Source organism: Ursus americanus, chromosome 5 (genome assembly GCF_024610735.1).
Source record: "Ursus americanus isolate L20-20 chromosome 5, mUrsAme1.1.p, whole genome shotgun sequence".
Taxonomy (NCBI): domain Eukaryota; kingdom Metazoa; phylum Chordata; class Mammalia; order Carnivora; family Ursidae; genus Ursus; species Ursus americanus.
The window spans coordinates 73,097,218-73,121,094 of NC_142131.1; the positions used below are offsets into that span (position 1 = coordinate 73,097,218).

General features: G+C 45.2%; 1 protein-coding gene across 3 annotated transcripts in view; it reads left to right on the forward strand.

Moving 5' to 3' along the window:
- The window catches only part of SEMA6A (semaphorin 6A), a 124,869-nt gene that overhangs the window by 57,231 nt on the left and 43,761 nt on the right, over window positions 1–23,877 (forward strand). For 2 of the 3 annotated variants that reach the window (XM_045794880.2, XM_045794881.2), the window contains exons 2-7: window positions 6,784–6,921; window positions 9,111–9,228; window positions 13,743–13,803; window positions 14,782–14,844; window positions 15,549–15,650; window positions 20,983–21,073. In XM_045794880.2, coding sequence (XP_045650836.1) covers window positions 6,822–6,921; window positions 9,111–9,228; window positions 13,743–13,803; window positions 14,782–14,844; window positions 15,549–15,650; window positions 20,983–21,073 — 535 coding nt within the window. In that variant the 5' untranslated portion in view covers window positions 6,784–6,821. Of the gene's footprint in view, window positions 1–6,783; window positions 6,922–9,110; window positions 9,229–13,742; window positions 13,804–14,781; window positions 14,845–15,472; window positions 15,651–20,982; window positions 21,074–23,877 lie in introns of those variants that run through there. The other variant, XM_087862368.1, reaches the window with a different exon arrangement.

A 23,877-nucleotide genomic window follows, 5' to 3' on the forward strand; every position in this document is an offset into this window, starting at 1 on the left:
ATTATCTTAAGTGCAGTTTCTATTTATGTCAGCAGCTCTCTCTTTCTTTGCCAACCTTCCTTCTGTTCCCCTTTCTTTGATGTCCTGGAAGGACTGACTTTGGCGTCACACAGACCTGGGCTTACGTCTGCACTTCCCCTTCTTACTGACGGTGCTGTAAATATTGACTGTGCCACGTCCCTTAACCTCCCGGAGCCTCAGTTTCCTTGTGTGCATAAGACCTTAAGACCGTAAGGCCTGTCTCCCTGGGTGGCCACAGTGTTTAAATAAGACAATATGCGTATGTACCCTGCACACACAGGGTGCTCAATAAAGCTCCACACCCACCCCATCCCTTTCCCGTTTTTCACACTGTTATTTTCCTTTGCACTCAAGTAACTGCCAGGATTCACATTTTACAAATCACACAATGCACATTATGCCATTCTGAGACAGGGGCTCCGCCTCTCCCAGATGCCCACCCCTCAGAGACAGGAAGCTTAGTGACCTGGAAGGAGAAGGGGGGAGAAAGGGGGGGGACAAAAAGGGAAGGACAAAGAGGAGGGGGCTTCCTCTCCCACTGAAAAAGTAGAACACCAGCTGCTAATCTGGGGCCCACCTAAGAATTTCTTAAGGAATTACAAGAAAAGCTATTAATTAAAAGGCAATTTTTTAGTTATCTCAACAGAAGAATAAACATTTATTGAGGGCTACAACTTTTACGAGCATTAGCTCACAACCAAGCTTGAGACACTGTTTGCCCACTCCAACGATGAGGAACATGGGGCTTAGAGACCTTCTGCACCTTGTCAAAGGTCCCAACTGGTAAGTGGGGTTCAAAACCCCATGTTTTCACCCTCTGCTCTTTCTGCTCCCTACATTATGAGCAACAGTTTGGATTCACAGAAGAGTTTTTACACCAACGTCAATTCAGATTTTTAAAGACAGTGACATTATAAAGACAAAAATGATGAGGTCAGAAAGCTGGAGCACGGTAGCCAAGATATGGAAGCAGCCCACGAGTCCGCCGACAGATGAATGGATGAGGAAGAAGTGTGGGGGGGTGTGCACGCACACACGCACACACACATACACGCACAGTGGAATACCACTCAGCCATTAAAAAATGATGAAACCTTGCCATTTGCAACATGGATGGATCTAGAGGGTATTCCGCTAAGTGAAGTAAGTCAGACTGAGAAAGATAAATACCACATTTCACTTACATGTGGAATCTTAAAAACAAAATAAATGAACAAAACGAAATAGAAACAGACTCATGGGCACAGGAAATCAACTGTGGGTTACCAGAGGGGAGATGCGTGAGTGGATGGGTGAAACAGATGGAGGGGATGAAGAAGTTCGCAATCGCTGTTATAAAACAAGTCAGCATGGGATGTAGGTACAGCATAGGGAACAGAGTCAATAATATTGCAATAACTTTGTATGGTAACTGCTCTGGTTGTGGGGATCATTCTGTAATGTATAAAAACATCGAATCACTATGATGTAGACCTGCAACTAATAGGATATGTCAGTTACACATCAATTTTTTTAGAAAAAGAAAAAAAAATTTTAAAGCTAGAGCATTAAAAATGGAAATGTCATCCTTACTATCGAATATAATTAAACGGTAGCAACTATGGTTTCTCTGGCCAGGTTAGAACTACTTCTGGGACTTGAACCTTGTCCTGATGTGGAAACTAGGTGGTGTCACAGGCTGGAATTTTTCTGCTCTAGTTCAAGGAACTTGTCACAACAGGAGTGTCCTGGCTCAAAGTCACTCCATGCCTTTTCCTCCCTAATCACCACATACCCACTCCCTTTGTCACCAGAGCAGAATCACCCAGAATCATACAATCTCAGAGCCTGGAAGCGCTCCAGACGCCATTACATTTTATATCCTTTCATTTTACAGGTGAGGAAACAGAGCCAGCAAGGCTACGTGACTTGCCTAGGGCCACCCTGTTAGTGTGCCCTTCGTTCTTTTAATGACAGCGTGAATTACTGATTACCTTTAAAACCTCCTATGACGTCAGCAGGAAATGTGCTTTTTAAAAGAACTACTGAAACACGGTAGTAAATGATTTACCTCATAGGGAAAACAAAAAACAAAAAAACCCATCACTACCATCATCCTCTTTATTCCTAGGACACATGTAGAGCTATTAACGAGAGTATCTTCTATTTGCAAGTCTCCAGATAAATTATTTTTCTTACTGTGACCACTTATTATTAAAACGTGCATCGGATGCCAACACTCTGGAAGACGGTACCCCAAGCTGTATCCGTACAGCCAAGTCCAGGTGCAAGGGCAAGCGCACTGTGCCGCTGGTGCACGTGTCCACAGAGTGTGGAGCAGCCCATGTGGGTCTTCAAAACAAGCCACGTCTGTTCACGTGTGTGAGCAGACACTGGGTCCCCCCAGGTTCACGTACTAAGACTGACATGAGTAATTCTGCTTGTTTTTACCCGCTCTGCTGTGCTGATGTGCTTTTCCTGAGTGGCATGGAGGCCGCCCTCAGAGCCTTCAGGGGTCAGACAGGGGAGGTGAGGGGTGATGAGGCTTCTTCCTAAGACAAGGCAAAGCGGCGGCAATGTTTCCCACTGGAGAGGGCCAGCCCGCTCTACTTTGGGCAGCCACCGCTCGGCTCCAGAGTGTTGGCCATGTGAAATGTTGGCCAGCGAAGGCAGATCTCTGATTTCTCTTTTTTTAAGAAGCCAGAAACCCAGAGTTGTATGTTAAATCTACTATGTTTCCCCCCCCCCCAAAATGTTGGCAACTAATTTGTTTTTTTTCTGCTCTGTGAGCCAAGCTCTGGCCGAGTCCTAGCAGTTTGTGAGCCCGAGTAGAATTTTCCAGGGCAGGCTTTGAGGGAATGGCTGGGCAGGGTACTGGGGTTAAGTCTGAGTGGTACTCTGGTTGCACAGGCCTGTCGTGGTCCCCAGTCCTCGTGGCACTTATGAAATTAACCTGATTAATCAGAAGTAAGATGTGGCAGTTTGTGACCTCATGCTCTGACTTCATAACCATTCTCAGTTCTAGTGACCTCCCCTTTGCTTCATGCTTTGCTGACAGAGGGACCTGCTGCTAGATGACAAGGGTATGCAGGAGGGAGGTGGATGGAAGCTCCGATTACTGAAAATATTTGATCGTTTTAAAACACAATTATCACCACGAATGCAGTCACAGGATTTTCAGACAGACTTCCTTTCAGCCCCTTTTGTCCGGCCCTCAATCTGGAATACTGAAGGCTAGCTTCCTGGCCAACCAGCATTCTGCACAGACCACTCAGCTCACGGCAGCCAATAGCCACAACACCATTTGTACACCACGGCTCTGTTAACTCAGTTTCGTCTTAAAAACTGCAGAGGGAAGATGACAGAAGAGAATTTTTACCTGGGCTGAGACTGGGTAGTAAGTCAACACAATTCTTGCCCATGTGACTCAGAGTAAAGTCATGTAATTAATTTTAGATGAATCCAAATAGATCTAATAAATTCACCCAGCAGATGCCTATTAAAATTAAGAACGCTCTTAAGGTTTTCCACAAATATGGCAGGTGGGAGAAGAGGAGGATTATAACTTTAGAGTAATGGTGTATTTTACAAAGGCCATTTCTCTTCGGGCTAAGAAGAGTAGAAAGTTGAGACAATGAGATGGGAAATACAGGCATAAGGAGCTTACTCTCGAAGTAAATATTTTTGTTTAGAATCCTCATGTTGCCAGTCTTCCCACTATCTAATTGTCTGGATATCTGCTGATGTCTAAGTCCAATTTAGCCTCTATAAGCACGGTCACAGAGAAGAGAACCCAGCAAGTGGCTACAGATGCCTAGAAATACATTGTATATGAGTAGCACTGCTCAAAGTCTCAAAAATTCCTTAAGCAACCTCTTTAATTGCAGCAGCCCAGCTAGCTCAAGAGTCTGAAATTCAGGGGCAAGTGCCTGTTCGTTTTTTGTTCTCTAGGCTCAAGGCATGTCTGTATCACTGTGGTCTTAGCGGGCAGACCCAGCCCGCATTCCACAGAATGGGACATGACAATGTGATGGAACTGGGATCTCTCTACAAAGTAATCATTTCAACAAGAAAATATATTATCTACATATATACAAGGGTTAGAGCCCAAAGTTGTGTGGGAAGGGAATAATACATCAAAGCCTCAACCGAAGACAACTGTGAAGCGTTCGTGTGGACGGCCCAAGGCACTGCCAGACGCTTCCTCCCATATGATGTACATGTTAACAACCTGATGATACGATGATAGAAAGACACATAAAACAGCTATTTTTCCTGGCGTGAAGCCCTACTGTAAACCTGGAGATATTTAAATACCCCATCGCAGCCTCGGTCCTGGCTACATGTAAGGATTAAAGGAAGCCACTGGAGTACAGAATAGGTTTCTTCTGCAAGCACCGCCCTGCCTGCCAGCCAGCTTCTGGGGTGGCGCATGGTACATCCACCCCAAGCAATCTCAAGCTGGGAACCACGAAACTTGGGAGATACATTAAAATAGCAGGGCTCTGTCTCGTTAGCTTGTAGGACATCTGTACAAAGACGAATGCCAATTGTGGAAGGCCAGAGACTCATTTGTCATGCTGAGACAAATTAATCTTTAAAAGTATACATATATTTCCCCAAGATTTCTAAAGGACTGAGCATCAGCGTTCTGAGTCTCCATTATTCTTTCATTACATGCTGCAAACTCTCGGAGGTAATGTGCTTCTGTATTAGGCTATAATACCACTCCTGAGCCCTTGGTAAATGTTGCCACTTCCTCTTGCCCGGGCCTACTTTCTCTTCTAAAATGTAACAGCTGACTGGGATCTGGTTTATGTCTTACTAACTCCTGTGACTGATTTCTCCTCTTTAGTGTTCTACTGAACAGATGCCATGAGAAACAAACAAGGGGACCTCAGGGATTCTTCCCTTTGGGTTAAGAGTCTCCGGAATAGGAAAAACTAGCAAATGAATGAATGAATAGATGATCGCTTTTAACCTGTCTATAAATACATGTTTATGTCTCTTGGTAATGGATTGCCCTTGTGAGCAAGTCATCATTTAAAGTTTAATTTTCATCTCCGCACCAGAGATGGAGATCTGGAATTGCTCAGGCTTCTCTCTCAAGCTCGCTCCCTCTTTTTCAAGATAAAGCAAATTAATTAATGTGTACTTTTCAACTGAAGAAATGATTAAGACCCAGCTGTGTCTGTGAAATTGTAAGTTGCGATGCAACACTCGGGACTCGTTAATGCTTTTTTTGGCATGAAGAAGAGAGACATAGGTATTTAATATTAAGTGTTCTAAAAAGCGTAAGTTAGCAGCTTGTTTGCCAAATTAACTTTCAAAGACACCTAAGTTACTAAGTTTGACTTTTCTACACACAAATCTTAAATGATTGATGGACTACAACTGTAAAATAGCTTTGTTCAACAAAGATCATCTCTGGCAGGCTACTTCAAAGGCTTTACCACTCTGGAAAGATGAAAAGATATCTCCATTTTACACTATTTCCCCTATAGATCAACACTTATTTGAAATATGCCTGAGAATTATGTGATATTTACTGTATTGGGAGCCTTCTTTCACTGTATGCTGCAGCCCCCCATGGGACTGCTTTTACTTCTAAGATCTAGGAGAATTTTCTACACATATAGAGCATCTTTAAGAACCTACAGCTGGGCAGAACAGTGTATCTGGCATTTTTATTCACTCCTGTTCCACTGCAAGGCAGTATTTGAGACTAAAATATACAGATAATTTTTTTAATCAACAATACCATTTAAGGGCACACCTGGGTGGCTCAGTCGGTCAAGCATCGGCCTTCGGCTAAGGTCATGATCCCAGGGTCCTGGGATGGAGTTCCGCATCAGACTCCCTGCTCAGTTGGAAGTCTGCTTCTCCCTCTGCCCCTCCCCCGACTCGTGCATGGACGCGCGAGCTCTCTCTCTCTCCCCCCCAAATAAATAAATGAGGTCTTTAAAAAAAAACACCATTTCAGGATGTGGTTTCAGATTCTCCCTACAGTATTCTTCAGAGTCTAAAAGGATCCATTTCTTTCTTTTTAAACATAGGTTGTGTGATTTTATTTATGTCCAAGGTCATTCTAGAATTATGTAAACCAAGGGTGAACATTTCAACTAAGGGGTCAAGCAGGTAACAGAAATTAGTAAACAGGGCGCATTATGGGGTGGGTGTGTATGTGTGTGTGTGTGTGTGTGAGCATGTGTGCATGTGTGTTGGGGGTGGGGTGTGGTGCCTGAAGGGAACAGTCATTTAGGTCAATAGGTCAGATACTCTGATTTTTATTAGAAATCTTTTTTTTTTTTTCAATATTGGCAACCACTTCAAATTTTTGAATACTGGACGGATAAAACATGTCTGGGGGGTGGCCTGCTGCCGTAAACCTGCTGAGAAGAAAAGTATTTACGCTAAAAAGAAAAAAAAAAAAAACGCTTTCTCTGTCATCCACACCTTTTGGAATGCAGTTTCGTAACTGTGAAACAGCCACCGATGACGGCCTTAAAATGGCTCGGGACAGAGGAACGAATAAGGCTCTGGGTCATGTGTTCGGGAGCAGCTTTGCAAAAGGGCTCAGATCCGTGGGGAAGGAGGGTGCGGTGGGTACTGGATACAGCTTTCTTATGTAAAACACAATAATCCGTGAATTCACAATGGAAAAGATATGAAGCAGAGACCCCCTTTCTCTTAAATTTATCTTCAAGGCCATTTCATTTTATGGAGGTGAATAAAGCTGACTTGCAAAAAAAAAAAAAAAATTCCTTCTTTGCTCTTTGGCAGGGTGAAGTAGAGGAAAAAAGTCTCCCCGCTGAACTACTATGAGGTCAGAAGCCTTGCTGCTATATTTCACACTGCTACACTTTGCTGGGGCTGGTTTCCCAGAAGATTCTGAGCCAATCAGTATTTCGCATGGCAACTGTAAGTATCCACAATCTTACTGTCATTCTCTCTCTCTGTGGGCATTTCAGGCTGCTTCAACCAGCAAAACACCCAACATTTTCTAAAATTTAATAAAACAGAAGACCTGTTAGTAGACGACAGAGGAGTCTCGTCAAATTGGGGAGACGGCTGTTCTGAAACTCCATTAAATACTGTTGTGGTGACATGTGTGTGAACGTGTGTGAGGATCTGAAACGTTCCTCGGTACTTCTGATGAAGTCTAAGGTCACGACCATGAGGCCATCTTTGATTGCGCCCGAAAACCAGCTGTGGGAGAACATCATCTGGGTATCGCCCCGAGTGCACATTCTCACGTGCCGTTACCGCATGGGCACTGTTACAAGACGAGAACGGGAAGAAGAGGACTGTTTTGGAGTACTGAGAGACACAAATTAACTTTTCTTTTAGACTTAGAAGTAAAAACATTGCTGGACTTTGAATTCGCAGAGGACCTCTTTTAACTACTTATAACTGTCTTTTGGTCTCCCCTTCACTGTCAAGGGTAGAAAGCCACGTGATGAAGAGTTCAGTTGACTACTCAAGAGGAAAAGTCCTCCCTGTGCGTGGAATCGAACAGCCCATGTACTGCTTCTTTTCCTTCCCTCCAAAAGACAAAATATTTTATCGCAGCAAAGGTGGAAGGGAGCCCTTTTACCCAAATACCCATTTTCCCAGTAGCCATCCCAGAACAAACACTGAACAAACCCTAAGGAAGGGATTGAGCGTCTATAGGGGATACTAAGGAGATCCATTAGTGCGCGGCTGTCTGCTGGACAGTCCCTGAAAAGGGAAATAATAATGTCACCTGAAGGTGAGTTGGCACAGCAGACAATGAGCCAACAAAAGTCAGGGCAGGCTTAAGGACCAAACTGCGTAGTTCGAAATCACTAAAGTGGCGGTCCACCTGACTCAGGGTACCAAATCTTACTACGCATTTAGTAATCCCTATTTGGGACAGGTATTCTATCTCTGGTACCCGTGTAAAGAAGAGCCCCCAGCCCAAATATGCTGCTGAAAATGAAATGTCAATGGACCCTCGAATCCTTGACAGTAGAGGGGCATGAACTGCCTTAGCAAGCTCCTTGATGAATGGGTAAGTGAAATCGCAGAGCGTGTGCAGGAAAGCACAAGATAATCCCGTACCAAGCTTGACTGTGAGTCAAATATACCAAGGCTCTCTGATACCCACTGTGAGTAACGCTCGCAGACTACAGGGGATTCAAATGTAGGGGTCTGAGCATGAATCCGTGAATGGGTTTCAAGTCATTATTTACAGCCCGCCCCACCCCCAAAAAAACATTTTTGAATATGACTCATCCTTCTTTCCTTCTGAGTTTCTTTGGAGGATTGCCAATGCTCTGGAGAGTGTAGGTTTAAAGGCAGAGAGATTTTTGAAATGTAGGTATTTCTAAAGGTCAGATATTATTACAAATTGCCTGCTCTCAGCAAAAGAGAACTGGAGGAAAGCAGAAATATGTTCATTGACTCTCCAAGTCAGGGAAAATTCCAGATCACCCGACTGGCTACACTCAGTTTGACCCTGTCCTGTCAAAGCCCCCGCTTCTGTGAGATTAGCCAATTGCTTAACTCAAGAGGGAACTTCCCACAGTTCCTAGAATGCCAACCAACCTAGCGGGGCAGCCTTCAATAGTAGATTATTCCAACTGGACGCCTGTGGAGACTGTATTTTTCTTCTGGCTCCTGGACGAGGGTTCTCGCCTCCAGACCACATTGCCTTTGTGGTGATTGATGGGAAAGCTGCTTTGAAATAGTTTTGTCCGGAGACAAGATCTTTGGCAGGCTGCCCCTCAGGCTTAGCACTCTAAAGAAGATGAAAAGAAAACTGGAAGAAAAGAGCACCTTCATGTAAAGGGTTCACTTGCAAGTTTAACCCCCAAAAAAAGGGACAAGTCAGAAATGGTGACACTGAGAAACAGAAGTCCAGGCTTATTATCATTTGGAAATGAAACTGCAACTTGATCATCCTCCCAGAGCACCCGTCTATCACGGGCTTTCCTAAAATAACAGACTCACTGGAAATGGAAAGTGGTGGCATGGACTGACTTAAATATGGTTTGGTTCTGTGGCCAGCCCCCCTCCTCTCCCTGCCCTGTCAATTCTTGGCTTGATTTCCTCTCCCTCTCTTGCCCCATCTCTTCTTTTCACAGATACAAAACAGTATCCGGTGTTTGTGGGCCACAAGCCAGGACGGAACAGCACCCAGAGGCACAGACTGGACATCCAAATGGTTATGATCATGAACAGAACCCTCTACATTGCTGCGAGGTGAGTGGCCTTTTCCTCACGTCCGCCCTCAGAGCATCCGAAGGTCCTAAGATCTGAACGTACCCACGAGGCACCGTTGTAAGGATCGTGACATTCCCAAATGACGCGTTATTGAACTTGAAGGCTGCTTTCGTTTGTGAAGCCATCATGCTTTCACGATTTTCTGCGTCTGTTTAACTTTAGGTGGATTTAAATGTTTGCATATTTTGAAGCTTAGACTCAAATAATCCACTGTTTTATCTTGAACATATATGCAAATATCTACTCAGGCAACCAGTAGAGTACTTCTCTCCTTGATACTTGTTAAATTAACTTGAATGTGTAAACATGTATTATACATGTTTAAGCCTGTTAGTAACTTTGTAGTGAATGTGTAGTACATATCATTACTGCAACTGAATGACAGTAGCACCGATTTTAAAAGAGTTTTCGATTTGGATCTAGTAAGAAAATACTCACCCACTGGCTAATGTCATTTAAACAGACCGTGTCTTAAGGCTGAATGGCATGGCAGGAAAAGAGCCTAAACAGCGCTCATATGGATTTAGGCTTTTGTCTTAATTCTTTTTTTTTTTTTTTTAAAGATTTTATTTATTTATTCGACAGAGATAGAGACAGCCAGCGAGAGAGGGAACACAAGCAGGGGGAGTGGGAGAGGGAGAAGCAGGCTCATAGCGGAGGAGCCTGATGTGGGGCTCGATCCCAGAACGCCAGGATCACGCCCTGAGCTGAAGGCAGACGCTTAACCGCTGCGCCACCCAGGTGCCCCATTAATTCTATTCTTAATTAACCTAGAGCACAACGTCTCTGGCCATGACGTGTCCTCTCTCAAATGAGACGTTAGATGATGTTAAGAAGTCCCTTGGGATTCTACCCATAGATGATCCCCAATTGTGGAGGTGCATAGTTCATTCAAAAAAAGTCTAAATGAAAAGCAACAAGGAACCCTATCCTGTGGGGTTCCACGGTGATCTCAACCTGGGGCTAGACTGATTAATTACTGCACAGTGGGAAGAAGAGAGAGAGATTACGTCTGCGATACTTGCGTGGCTGTGAGCATAGATGAGGAACAGGTCGACAACAACAGTGCTTCACTCTTCTAAAGCACTTAGGTGTTCTCCAACGACAAGCGATGCAACACAAACCAAGAACCAGCGGCCACGCTACAGTATCCTGCGAGTACCCCACAACATGTCCCAGGCAGCAATGCCAAAGCCCTTTTCAACAATTCTACTCCACATATACGTACGTGGAGTAGCTGTATGTGCTGTGTAAGTTCTTTATAAATGTTCATTCATTCAGTCCTGGAAAAGAACCCTAGTTCAGTGAAGAAGCTATTACCTCCATGTCCTACAGGAAGAAACCAAGGTAGAGAAAGGTGGAATGCCTGGAGCAAAATGACAAAGGCAGGATTTGAAGCGGGGTGGCCTTGCTCTAGAAGCTGGGCACTTACTTCCGGTACTCCACAGCCTACTGAGGAGGAAAGGTGGTACTATCTGTTCTGGCAGGAACTTTCTACTAGCTCTTGCCCACAAACATAGCGATGTGGGTATTCCTCAGCAAGCGTTCCAATGAGGTCCTCAGTAGCTGCCTCTTTGGTAGGCTCTATCAGCTCCTTTTTTTTTTCAAAATTTTATTTAATTATTTGATAGAGAGAGAGAGCAGAAGCAGGGGTAGGAGCAGAGGGAGAAGCATACTCCCCACTGAACAGGGAGCCAGACTCGGGGCTCGATCCCGGGACCCTGGGATCATGACCTGGGCCAAAGGCAGACGCTCAACCAACTGAGCCACCCAAGCGCCCCCATCAGCTCCTTCTTAAATATCATTTTTAGATCTCTAAATGTAGCAGGGCTGGAAGATTACATTTGTAGTCAATTATCTATAGGCTGGTCAAAACCAATGATTAAACACTGGATCTGTGAGAAGTAGGGTGAGTCAAGAATCTTCTATGAATGAGTCACTCTGCAATTGAGTCTCTGGGGGGAAAATGGCATACCGGACTACCCTCGTACCTGAAGATTTAGTGTAGGTGTGGACTGCAGGTCCAGGGTGGCCCCTGAGTTAGGAGCAAAGTGCTGTGCAAACTTAAAAGTGAACATTATTCCAGCTCATTAAAACCCAGTGTTATCCTACCCCCCCCCCCACCTCCCGATAAGGAGAAATGTAAGGGGAAAAAGGAGAGAAACACATTCATGTTTTTAAAACTATAAAATAGACTTGCCTTTTGTTAAAGGTCAAATTTGTAAGACCCCCGCACTGACCTGTTGGTTTCCACTCTACACCTGGCCACTTGCCTTCAGGACCCACCCCTGGGAAAATTCCTGAAGGAGTTTCCTGGCCACCATGTTTAGGGTCTCTCCTCTCCCTTCAATTTCCCAACACTGCCCAGAGAGATCCAGGTTCCTGGGCAGCAAGTGACACGGTGTAAAGTCCAATCCTTCCCCCAGGCTCAAACCACAGCAACACAATTCAGTTTTGCTCACTGGAGTTGGGGGTGGGGGGAGGAAGTCCTCAGATTAAGTCAGTTGAACACAAACTGAATTGACTTTACTGAATTCAGTGAAGGGCAGCTTATGAATCCTGGGACGCACACGCGGGCAGTTGGAATAACCATTCACCCTGGCCTTACGTGTAGCATAAAGTGCGGTTTCCATTTGCTGGGCACTGTGATCTCCAGGATATTGAAAAAGATTTCAATGGTCCACAAAATTTCATTCACGGAATTCTATTTTTAAAGTAAGTTTCCCGGTTCTTGCAAACAATTGGTGTCAGCCATCAGAAGTCAAGTCCCATCCAGAACCCAGAGACTGAGTGAGCCTTGATGGCAGGAACCCCTTTCAATTCTGCTTTATTACTATCCATTTTGAAAATTCTTTTTTGTTTGTTTGTTTAATCTCTAAACTGCTAATTAACATAAACAGGCCAGGCCAGAAGGGGGCAATCCCAGAGCTTTCTGAGAAATGGCCAGTGCATATTAATCAGCTGTTAATTTACAATTCATATATTCAGCTCCTACTTAAAGTTTTCAGGGGAGAGAGGGCGAGGAAAAACCTAGAGTCATCTCAAACCTGATACCAAAGTAATAGGCAATTCTGTCCCAATAATGAGCCTGACCCACAGCACCACCAATAAAGTCAAACAAGTAATAAAGGAATGCAATAAAACTGCCTTGAAATTAAAGGGCAGGGTGGTTCTGGCACCCTACTGAGGTTCCAAGAACTTCCCAATTCAGCAATTTACAAAAACAGGCAAACCATTCTCCCCCTCACCACCCTGAGACACACACACACACACAGCTCAACCGCTCACAGTTGCAAGAAAATTGTGTAAGCCAACCAGCTTGCCCCCAACTTTTATTTTCACATGAGAAAGCCTGTTTTTCTTTCTGTTTTTCCTCTGTTGTACTTTTCCTAAAAGCAGTAGCAGACAGATTTCCAAAGAAGGGGGGGGGGGGGAATTAAAGTGAATCATGACAGCAGATCATTCCTTTCTTTCTTCTTTTCTTTTTTTTCTTTCCCCACTCCCTTCACTTTCCCTTAAGTAATGAGGGGGCTTGAAAGTCTACATGGGAGCCTTGAGGTCCTGGTTTAAAGCTGTGGGTAATTTTCCAGCCCCAGGACTTCCTGCGTTTTAGAAAAAGTCAATGTTATTTCAAGGGAAAATGAGCTGTTTTGCTTTCCCTCGCTAGCCCCCCATCTCCCCAGTTGAGTGAGTTCTTTTCTTTTCTTTCTTCTGAATTCCAGACAAAAACGCCCTTGTACTCAGCTCACACAGAAGGGGATGTTTAAATATAGCCCCACACCTGAGCTGCTGATTCTGTTTCTTCCCTTCCAGGGGGAGACTGGCAGCAGATCGTAAAGGCAACCAAATTCTCAGCAAAACAGGAAGGTGAACAGAAGCAAGAAATGTAAACTTCAGCTCAAGTACATTTTAGACCTTAATTGACCATCACTGTGTGAAGAAAACAGTGCTTTCTGGAAATAATTTCACCTTTATCGTCTTCCATCTTGTCAATCAAATCATCAAAGCTAAGGCTGGAAATAAAGTTTTGTGCAGGGAGAAACTGCCCGAGATGAGCTCTTTGTTAGCCCCTGTGATGAATGAGTGTGGTTTGTTGAACAGCAAGGGTTTGATACGTGGGTTTGAAGATACAGAAAGGGCCCGGGCAAACCCACCTGTGTTCTGGTTTTGGGGTCAATTTAACTTTCAAAGTCCTCTCTCCTGAACTGCATACATATGGAGAGTATAGTGCTGGTAGGAGGGAGACGACGGCAAAGTTTTCATAAAAGGTGCCCCTTTCAGCAAGATGCCACGATTTGTCAGAAGTAGCAGGGTGTGATCAAGAGCATGTCTTGCAGGCTGAACCGCTCCCTTTTTCCTGCACGCGGACGTCTCTTTTCTAATAACGTGGATATGGATTTATCTGCCTGGAATGAGATATACACTCATTCCGGAGAAAATTAACTATCTCCACTCCTGTGTTTGACACTGTATCAATTTCTCATTGTTTACAGGGACCATATTTACACTGTTGATATGGACACCTCACACACAGAAGAAATTTATTGTAGCAAAGTAAGTAGTTTTAAGACCATCTTTCTAAAAGGAAGGGCTTTCCGATAGTTCTTGAAGGGAATACGTATTTTAAATGCACTGCATGAGATGGCATGGCTAATAATTTGGAACATTTTTTCACAATCCTACTAATGTGGGGCGAATCCGTGTTTGCAAAGAGCTATCTACCTCATAGTTTATTCATCAAATGTGTGTGCCTCTGTGTACTCTGGAGTTTCAGGTCATTTCCAAATTCCTTTTATAAAATACTACCATGTTTGTCCAGGAAAATATCAGTTTTCCTATGCAAAATCTTGCCCCACAAATGTGTCGATGTTACGTTTCCACGTCTTGCAGCATTAAGTTTGATTTGCCTGTTGTGGCTCAGGAATCTGACCATTATCCACTTCAGACAGACATAAAATATAACCTAAGCTTCCCCTGTAACTCCACATGGAGGCATTTTAGTTAATAAAATCTGCCACAGAAGCAGACGATCCCTTCAGCCCATGAATTTACGTGGAGAGTAACCTGAATTAAATCTTTGTCCACCCGAAGTGAATGTCCCCTTTATGTTTAAGTAAATGACTTCCATACTTTAAGGGGAAAAGCGCGCTTTATGAAAAGTGATTTATCCACTGAAAGGAAAGGGTAAGGACATGTACTTTATCAAAACGAGCGTCATTTAGCAAGATGATCTGGATATTTTACGAGAAATTTCCACGCTGTTGTTTGTTCTTCTTTCCTTTTCTCCTTCATCTTTATCTCAAGGAGAAGAAGATCATTCTGTAGTTTAATGAATAGATAGGAGTTCAAAATTAAATGAATGGATCCCATCTCCGATCTTTTGTTGTTACGGTGAATTAATCATGGAGAAAGGGTGCGGAAAGCTTTCAATAAATACATGTTCAGCCTCCATCTCCCCAAGGGAACTCTTACTTCTAAAATCAAATGCAACAACCTCTGGGCTCTAATTGATTTCTTTCTTGATCCCTGCAGAAACTGACATGGAAATCTAGACAGGCTGATGTAGACACATGCAGAATGAAGGGAAAACATAAGGTAGGCAATTTTCATTTCTCCTGCAGCTGCCACTTTGGGTTAAGTTTTTGACTGTTATCTCCGGCCGTAGACCGTGATGTGGAATGGATCGTGCTAGTCCCTTTTCCCCCAGTAATTGCTTTTTCCATCAACTTATTTGAAGGCTTTAATTTGCAAAAACAGTTTGCTTTTAATGTGATGAAATATTACGACAGCTGCTAGGGCTGCATCATGAACTACGCAGGGGCACTAGGGATTATGGACACCACGCTGGCTGCCCCAACTCTTGTGAGCGCGCTCTCTAGTAGCCCGCTGCACAGACCAGAGTCCTCGGGGAGGCTGAAGAAGAGCTCAGAACAAAGCTGCCGCAGACAGACGGGGGTTTGTGCCTTTAGTCCCAGAACAACATAAAAACACATTTCAGCCAGGAGCCTTGCCCATCAAGGGACCCTGGGATATGTGGCATTAAAATTAATATGATGGGAGGCTGCCACTTTCACGCTCGCTCTCTCTATCCCATGCTTTTAGTTACTGTTTAAAAAAAAAAAAAAAGCCATTGTTGTCAACGTCATCCTTTGGTAAACAGGAGGAGCTCGAATTCTTGACAGGGGAACTCCACAACCACCTTCCTTTTTAACCTTACTGTCAGCAGATCGTGGCAGACGGTGAGGATGGGTTTCTGTACTGGATGGACTGGATACAAAAGAGTTTGCATTACTTTTCAGGATGAGTGTCACAACTTTATTAAAGTTCTTCTGAAGAAAAACGATGATACTTTGTTTGTCTGTGGAACTAATGCCTTCAACCCTTCCTGCAGAAACTATAAGGTAAATGCGGTTTTGTCTGTTGGAAGCACACGGGGCCAGAGGTATTCCATGATTTACTGTGATTGTCCCCGCAGCAACCTAAGAGGGGTAATTCAACACCATCGGGGCTCCTCGCACTCACTGGACTTAATGGACTGCTCCACATGAGTGATCCTGAGCAGGCTGCTAAGCTTCCTGTTTGTGCAGGACTGACTGACACATGTTAAGGAGCCTACCCAGCAAAGTTAGTTTCTCTAAGACCCTATTCTCCATTGTTCGGAACGCCAGCAGACTTTTCCGTGTATACCACGTGCATTTTCTCTCTCTCCCTTCCTCTTTCTCCCTCCCACCCCACCATCTCCTCTCTGAGCACAAAAACACACTTAGGTTGTGAGTAATTCCTATTTTAAGAGGTATCTCAAAAGCATGCCGGCGGAAACTGCAGACTCTCTTCTAGGAGAGATTTCTAAGAATGCAGGAATTTAATTCCGTTTAGCACTCAGCTTTACCTGACAGTGGCCTTACCCACTGTGGCCTCACGCAAGGGAAAAAAATCAAGTCTCAAAGCATTAGCAAATCAAGTCAGTTCTGAGCGGCGGACAGAGGTGGCCATGATCTAAGGTCTTGGCTCCACACCTGTTCATTCCCCTTGCCCGTTCTTTCTGCCACAGCCCTTCTTGCCACACACATGTACTGCATTTCTCGCGTGGCCAGGCACTGAGGCTGTAAGGACAAAGAAGAGACCTCCATCCCTAGGGAAGCCAGACAGGGAGAGGACTATAATTCCATGGGCCGCTGCCGTGGTGACACAATGCAGAGTATTATGGAAGCACAACAGAAAGATGCTAACATTGGCCTGAGATGAGGAACAGAGAAGGCTTCTAGAAGGAGGTAGATAACCCCACTCTTCAAATGCTCCCCGCTGCTGTTCTCACATAGGGAACATAAACGCCCCCAGTCCGGGAGACACCCTCAAGCTCTGTGACTGTCCACAGCCTGACCCAGTGCCTCCCAACAGGTGCTCTGTTCATTTGTGTGGGGTAAACAGTGAATGAGACGCCTAACCTTTGTTTTAAAGAAGGAGAGTTAGCAGAAGGAAGAGAGAAGGGCAGTCCAGGTAGAGGGAACAGCGTCAACAAAGGCACTGAGTAAGAAACAGTCTGTTGAGCTTGATAAACTTCCTTTGGGTCTGAAATGCTGGACTGTGAAGTGACAACTAAGAAGAGAGCAGAGGCTGGAGAGGTAGGTGGCCCCAGGGACAGAGGAGAGAGAACGGATTCACGAAATACTTAAGTGACAAAAACCAGTAGGATGCAAAAACTGATAAGCAGCCCAGGATAAGGAGGGAGAGGGGTTAAGAATGGCTTGTGAGGCTCTCTCCTGGGGAAGAGGATGGATGGAACTGCCAGCAGGTGGGACAGGAAGTAAGAGCAGGAGAGCGTGGGGCTGGGAGGGGCAGGTTGTGAGAGAGTGGGGCTTCAGTTCCGCACTCTGTGACGATGACCAGCCCTGTGGATGGCACTGCCTGGGGGATATGAACGGACAGAGCTAACGGAAGATGGATGGTGAGCCTTGATTTAGGGACAGAAATACGCATTTGGGTTTCACCAGCATAAAGTGAACCCTTAGGGGTGTGAAGAATGCAAAGAGAAGTGATGGGCTGATATCCAAACCAGAGAGCTCACCAGCCTTTCCTTGGACAGTTTCAAAAGACCCCAGCCTTCACACAGACATCAGAGGGAGGGTCTGCCTTACCCTCACACTCATCTTCCATCTGACACTTAGAAATGGGCTCTGGCAGGGCCCCAATTAGGGTGAGGCAAGGGAGGCATTCGCCCCAGGCATAAAACGTAAGGCACGCACCAAAAACATTCAGGATCAAGGTAAGATAAGTGATATTTTTAATGCAGTATTTTTCAAAATTGAAATTAATGTTAAAAATACCCACTATCCTAAAATAGCAAACTTCTTAACAACGGCAGGATCCACTCGGTCCGTAGCAGACAGTCAGTCCAAACATTTCCTCTGGCCAGTGACAGCGTTACAGCTGACGTTGACTCTCATTCTCCCACTTAATATTCCATCCCCGTTTGTCATTGTTTAGGCCTCATTAAGATTAATGCCTTTCACAATTCCCAACCAATTCCCTAGCTGGAAAGCTATCTTTTATGACAAATGACAGGTTTTCTTGGCACTGCGATACACAGACCGGGAGTGGTCTAGCTCATTCTTCCCACACATGTTCCATTCCCCGAGACGCCTCACCTGTGGCGAGACCGTCACCTCTCGCTTGTTCTAGCCATACCTGCTGAGACCTGCTTGGGAGCCTGGGCCTCTCGGAAAACACAGGATGCTCTTCCCGCGCAGTCCTGTCTGTCTGCCTTGGCACTGCTCAGAGAAGTAGGTGTTCAGACTCGGGGCAGAGCAGGACTTTGTTGATGGTGTGAGACAAGAATGTATTTCGCTGCAGGAAGAACCGACAGGCTCTCTTAAGCACTTTTAATGAACATATCAGGACTATAGGTTCAAAGCAAAAACAATGACCAGTCTTCCCCCCGCCAAAAACTCCAAGTCTCTGAGCGCAGAAGCATCAAGTTGATTATACTAACTTGAAGCAGGAGGGTGACAAATTTTCGGTCTCCACCTCTGCCCCATGCCCCAATTTACAGTTTTAAAAGAGAAGTAAGCTGAATGTATTAGAAAGATTAGAGCCCCAAATAAGATTACCCGGGGAAGAATTCCATGGGCCACCCACTATAAACCTAAAACTACACTCCATGTCTTTTCCCTCCTGCTCCCTAAACCTCTCGAACTTGTGCAAAACGTCAGGCTGGTTCTTAGTATAATTATCTGTACCCTATGGTGATTTAATTTCCAGGGGCTGCTGGTAAGTCTGAGATTTGGAGACTACCACCAGGATTAGTTCTCACTTCGTGGAAAGAGGATTTCACCATAGCATTGTTTTGCCTCTGGACCTTTCCAGACTCACAAACCGAAACATTAATACTTCACTGCCTCCTGCCTTTGGCTTGCTAGAGCTACGGCGTTTTTTTTTTTGTTTTTTTTTTTTAAGAATTCGGTACATTTAATAGCATAAATCCCCCCTTGCATAGTCTCCCCATTGCCAGGATTACAGCAGGCACTGCTGGGGATAAAGGCATTTCCACTGCATCGCTGTGTACTAAGCATTACTTCTGGATACTTGCCAGACCCACAGACCACAAAGTCTGTCACAGTTCAACACAATGATCTTATTGGGATAAAATATCAAAAAAAAAAAAAAACTTTCATAAATGTGTTCTGAGGGGAGAAGAGTGCATTTAAAGGATGTCTCACCTCAACATCTTTCCCCCAAAAATACACATTTTAAATACAACTGCTTTTGGGAGTCTCGGAGAGTCTGAACAGACAGGATGGGCTTCGGTGGGAGCTAGCTCAGAGCAGTGAGGAAGTTCTGTCGTATCCCTGAAACCGTTTCCGGGGCTTGAAAGCAGAAAACACAAGGACTGGACAACACCACCAGCCGCTCGGGAAGCACCTCACTCCTCCCGTGCAACGACTGCAGACACCTTGACTTAGGGCCCCTGACTCAGTGCTGAAGGCCTTTCAGTGGAGCCTCCCCGGGCACCACAGCTGTCTCACACTGCTCCTCTTCCAGTGTCGTATCTGTGGTCAAACCAGACAACTGCCAGATGTAACCAAGATACCCTCAGACTACAGAAACAAGACGGAACCACAGAGGGTTAGAAAAACATTAATGACGTGGAGGAGATAATTTTAGGGACTCTGGTACTTGAGCTGCAAATGCTAGGGTGATCCCCGGTGTAAGGAAGAAGACCACATGGTAGAAGGCAGAAACCCCCGAATTACAGGTCAAGGTAGGCCAACCTCTGACTAATGTTAGGGGCTGGCCAAGAGAAGCTTCCTTCCTGCTCACGTCACAGCTGAGTGCGGGTCAGTGACAGAGGCTCTGTTCCACTAGGTTATGCAGAAGGCTAAGCTTCATCCTGCTCCTGCCTTGGCCGTCTCCTAGGATCTTGCGATTCTAGACTGGATCCTTTGTATCTAGCAGGGCGGAATATAGGAAGAGAGCAAGAGTGGACACTGGAAGGTTTTTAGAGGCAAGACCTTTCCACTCCCATTCTGTTTGCCAGAGCTCATTCCATGATCACACCTAACTGCAGGGGAGGGTGGGAAATGTAGTTTAGTGTGATGTGGAGGAAAGGGAAATAGAATTTGGTGAGGCTTTACCCACTAGCAAGGCTTTACCACACCTGCAAATCCTATGAAGCTAGGTGGGTACCTTGGAGGAGTAAGACAAGCAGGGTGTACATATATTCTGTGGGTAAAGAAGTCTTGGTGCTGGAGTCCATATGCTTGTTTGAAGAAAATGGCAGGGTGGCCATTACTTCACTTATAGCTGGTTGCTGCCACTTGGGTAAAAAAGGCAATTGAATTGACTTTTCCGCTTGCTCAAAAAGAAGAAATCGGGTTTCATTTACAATCTCCTTATTTTAAAACAGAGCTCAGTTTTTCTTTTGTCTTTGCTTTTCTTTCTCCCTCCCTCCCTCCCCCTTCTTTCCTTCCATACTAAGATGGCCAAACAAAACTCACTGGTAGACCAGTTATAACCCCCAGCATGCAGGAACAAGGCGTGGGGTGAGCACACAGACGTCAAATGGCAGCCCCTCTCCTGACTGCCTTTGACTTGTGTGAGCCCCACTTTCTGGACCTTTCCTTCTGATCTTCATGATTGGAGGCTGGGACAGGTTTCTGAAGTTGGTGCAAAAGGCCACCGGAGCTCTGCTTGCACCAATGTTTCTGTACCTCTATTGACGCCATACTCTTCTGCCAGCTAACCAGAGGAAGAATTCCAGTGTCTTCTACTGGGATTTAACCCACAAAGGCAGGGCTTCTCAGCCGAAACAAAACCAAAGACTGAGATCATTCTCTGTAGAGTTTATGACTCAACATTTAATTCAGAAGCAGTGGGGGAGGAAGGGAGGAAGTTTTCCCAGCGATTGCCTTAAAAAATCCCTTTTCCAAAGAAAAGATGCTTATTTCTAGGCCATTCCAAAGGGATATGGGAATCTATTTACTATAACGGTTAAGAGTCAAGCAAACATGACTGAATCTCAGACTCGCCTAGTTGTAGAACCTCGGACAAGTGAGTTCATCTCTCCAAAGCTCAGTTTCCTCATCTGAAACCAACAGACTTATCTCAGAGGGTATTTGAGGATTCTCTGCACTATGCATATGAATTACTTCGCACATTAAGTGCTTTATAAATATGAGTTGCTATGACTACTGTCGGTTGTTACTGTTCCTAATGAAGTCCCATTATTTCATTTAGATGGATACTCTGGAACCTTCTGGGGATGAATTTAGTGGAATGGCCAGATGCCCGTATGATGCCAAACATGCCAACGTTGCACTGTTTGCAGGTAAATGGCCTGATTTCTTGTCATTGCACTTGCTCTCGCATGCCTGTTGCTGCGAACCCGCCCTGGAGGATTCGCGGAGTCACAGCTGTACTTTGATTCTCCGGTGAATACTGTAATTAAGAATGCCTTTTCCATTTGAAATTCACATGGAAATTGTACTTTTGCTTCATAAAAGGAGTCTCCGCCACCCTTACCGGTGCCTATGTGCCTTAGAAAAGGATCGCAGGTTTGCACTGAATGTGCGACACGTTTATGGCATTTTGGGTTCAAATAATCAAAGATCCCCCCTCAGACCGCCGAAGTAGATTGACTGTTCAAGGCAGGATTGACTTTGGGGCTGGTATGACTCAGTGACTCAGTACCATCATCTGGGACACAGGGCCTTTTCACTTCTCTGCTCTCTTGCAATTCTTTCTCAGAGAGGGACGGGAAGCTCTCACAGACATGGGGTGGCCACCAGCTCCAGTTAGGGCTACGTGTGTTCTTGTCCACATAGAGAAGGGGAAAGGGAGGAGACAAGGTAAAGGTGCAGAAGGCCACAAGCCCACAAGTTTCCAGCAGACACTTCAAATATCATTGACCTGATCAGGGTTCCTGCTTCTCTCTGATGGAAAGTTAACTGGCGCGGGGGGGGGGGGGGGGGAGTGATGCAGATCAGCTTAGGGTGATGTATACTCCTCATCCTCTCCCCTTCCTTCCCCTGCAAAGGACAGAAAGCAGCAGCAACTAAGCCATCATCTTCAGGCTGGGATCCTCGTGCATAGGCGCGCGCGTGTGTGCGTGTGTGTGTGTGTGTGTGTGTGTGTTTTAATTAGGAATTTATTTAGGAATTCACTGCCAGCTGTGTGGAGGTGGGTGTGGGGAGAAGTGTTGGTATAATAGTGATTGTTACAGCATGTAATAAAGCAGTTGGCTGTAATTTCCATCACAACAGCTCAAAACTCGCACATCCCAGCTCCATGAAGAACTTTAGGGCTTTGATTATGAAACAAGATTAGCTCCTTGAACCTCGTCCTCAGTGCCATGCATGTGTGAGCCTCAGTCTGCAGTCACAGGTTGGAGAAATGGCTTGTGCCAAGAAGGGCTCCTCAGGTTCTCCCCTGAAGTTAGAGCATGGTATTAGGGGGCCGCGCGGCATTGTAAGAAACAGTCTTGTAAACCTGTCAGTGAGCAGGAGCAAGGCCAGAGCGGAGTGCGTGAGTGTGTAACTCCTGCTACAGCACCTTCCTGACACTTGCACCTGCTGGCACCATGAAGCACATGGGCCACCATGAAAAAGTTAACTGTCAGCTGAAGAGACACAGAAAGGGGGGAGCATCAGAGTAGTGGCTAAGGCCGCCAACCTTCCAGGAACCTTCCAGGAGCTACACCGTGAGGCAATACTGTGAATACCCCTCTTCCTCCCCCGACAGGTATACTTGGAGAGTTTTCGTTGGACTGTTTGAAATCTCATAAAAGCTCAGCCCTTATTAATAGAAGATCCTTGTTGCAACTAATGGTTGTCATCTTAGCAAGAGCAGCAGAATAGTGCTCTGTGTTCTAAGTAGAAGTTCTGGTGAGGGGGCGCCTGGGTGGCACAGCGGTTAAGCGGCTGCCTTCGGCTCAGGGCGTGATCCCAACATTCTGGGATCGAGCCCCACATCAGGCTCCTCCGCTGGGAGCCTGCTTCTTCCTCTCCCACTCTCCCTGCTTGTGTTCCCTCTCTCGCTGGCTATCTCTGTCTCTGTCAAATAAATAAATAAAATCTTTTTAAAAAAAAAAAAAAAAGAAGTTCTGGTGAGATACCCAACGTTGAATGCAAAACAAAAAGCGTAATGGAAAGCAGATGCGAGGAAAATACACACATACGCACGCACACATGCTGCCCTCCCGTTGCCCCCCACTCCCCGGCATATCTGCACGACCTGGGGCTCTGATTGATTCTCTAAGAAGAGCTGTGATTTGTGTAGACATGTCTTTGTCCATAGCTAGGTTTGCCATCAACATTTATTGATAGATGCCTTGTTCATAACGCAGATGTCAAGACAGCTCTAACTCGAACCCCAGCAAATTTCAGTTATTTTTAGACCAAAAGGAGACATCGAGAACTTTGCTTAGATCTGTTGGGATCAACTCTTCTAAAAAACCATGGCGCTTATCCCGCCAGTGGAAGAGCTGAAGTGGTTCTGTAGTGTGGATAAGCCACACTGACATACAGCTGATGAAGGTGTCCACTAAAAATGAACCACGGGAGCACTTTTTTATTTTGAACGTAATTCTTGCTTCTGTTTCACATACTGCACAGATTTTACTATTCCAGATTTTACTAATCCAGAAGGATTATTTGTAAACCAGATGTTTATTAATCCAGGAGAAGAGCCAAAAGCGTTAGGGATTAATCTTCAACTTTCTCCATGCTCTTCTGCCTTAGACAGACCCTAAAGCGCATCTCCCAAAAGGCATGAATTCTCAAGCAAAGGCCAGGCTGAACTGGGTCACCCCTTCTCCTTTTTTCCTTGCGTTGGCATCTTCAGTGTCACAATGTTTTCGGGTTACGACTTTGCAATACTGAAGCAAGTGTCTCTTCTTTAAGCTCCACGGGCAGGGCTCAGTGGCTCTCGCGACTGACGTAAACAGAAGCAGTGAGTCTCGTGATCAAAGTAGCACTTTAGTCAACTGCTTTTTGCTTACGAAACCCCTCTCTCTGACTCCCCTCACCAGCCCAGGCGAAGGCCTCCCATCACTTCTGCGCATACTTAACATTTCTGGTGATACAATCAGTTTCTCTCTTTCCCCGGGCTCCCACATAATCCAGTTTGCCACGG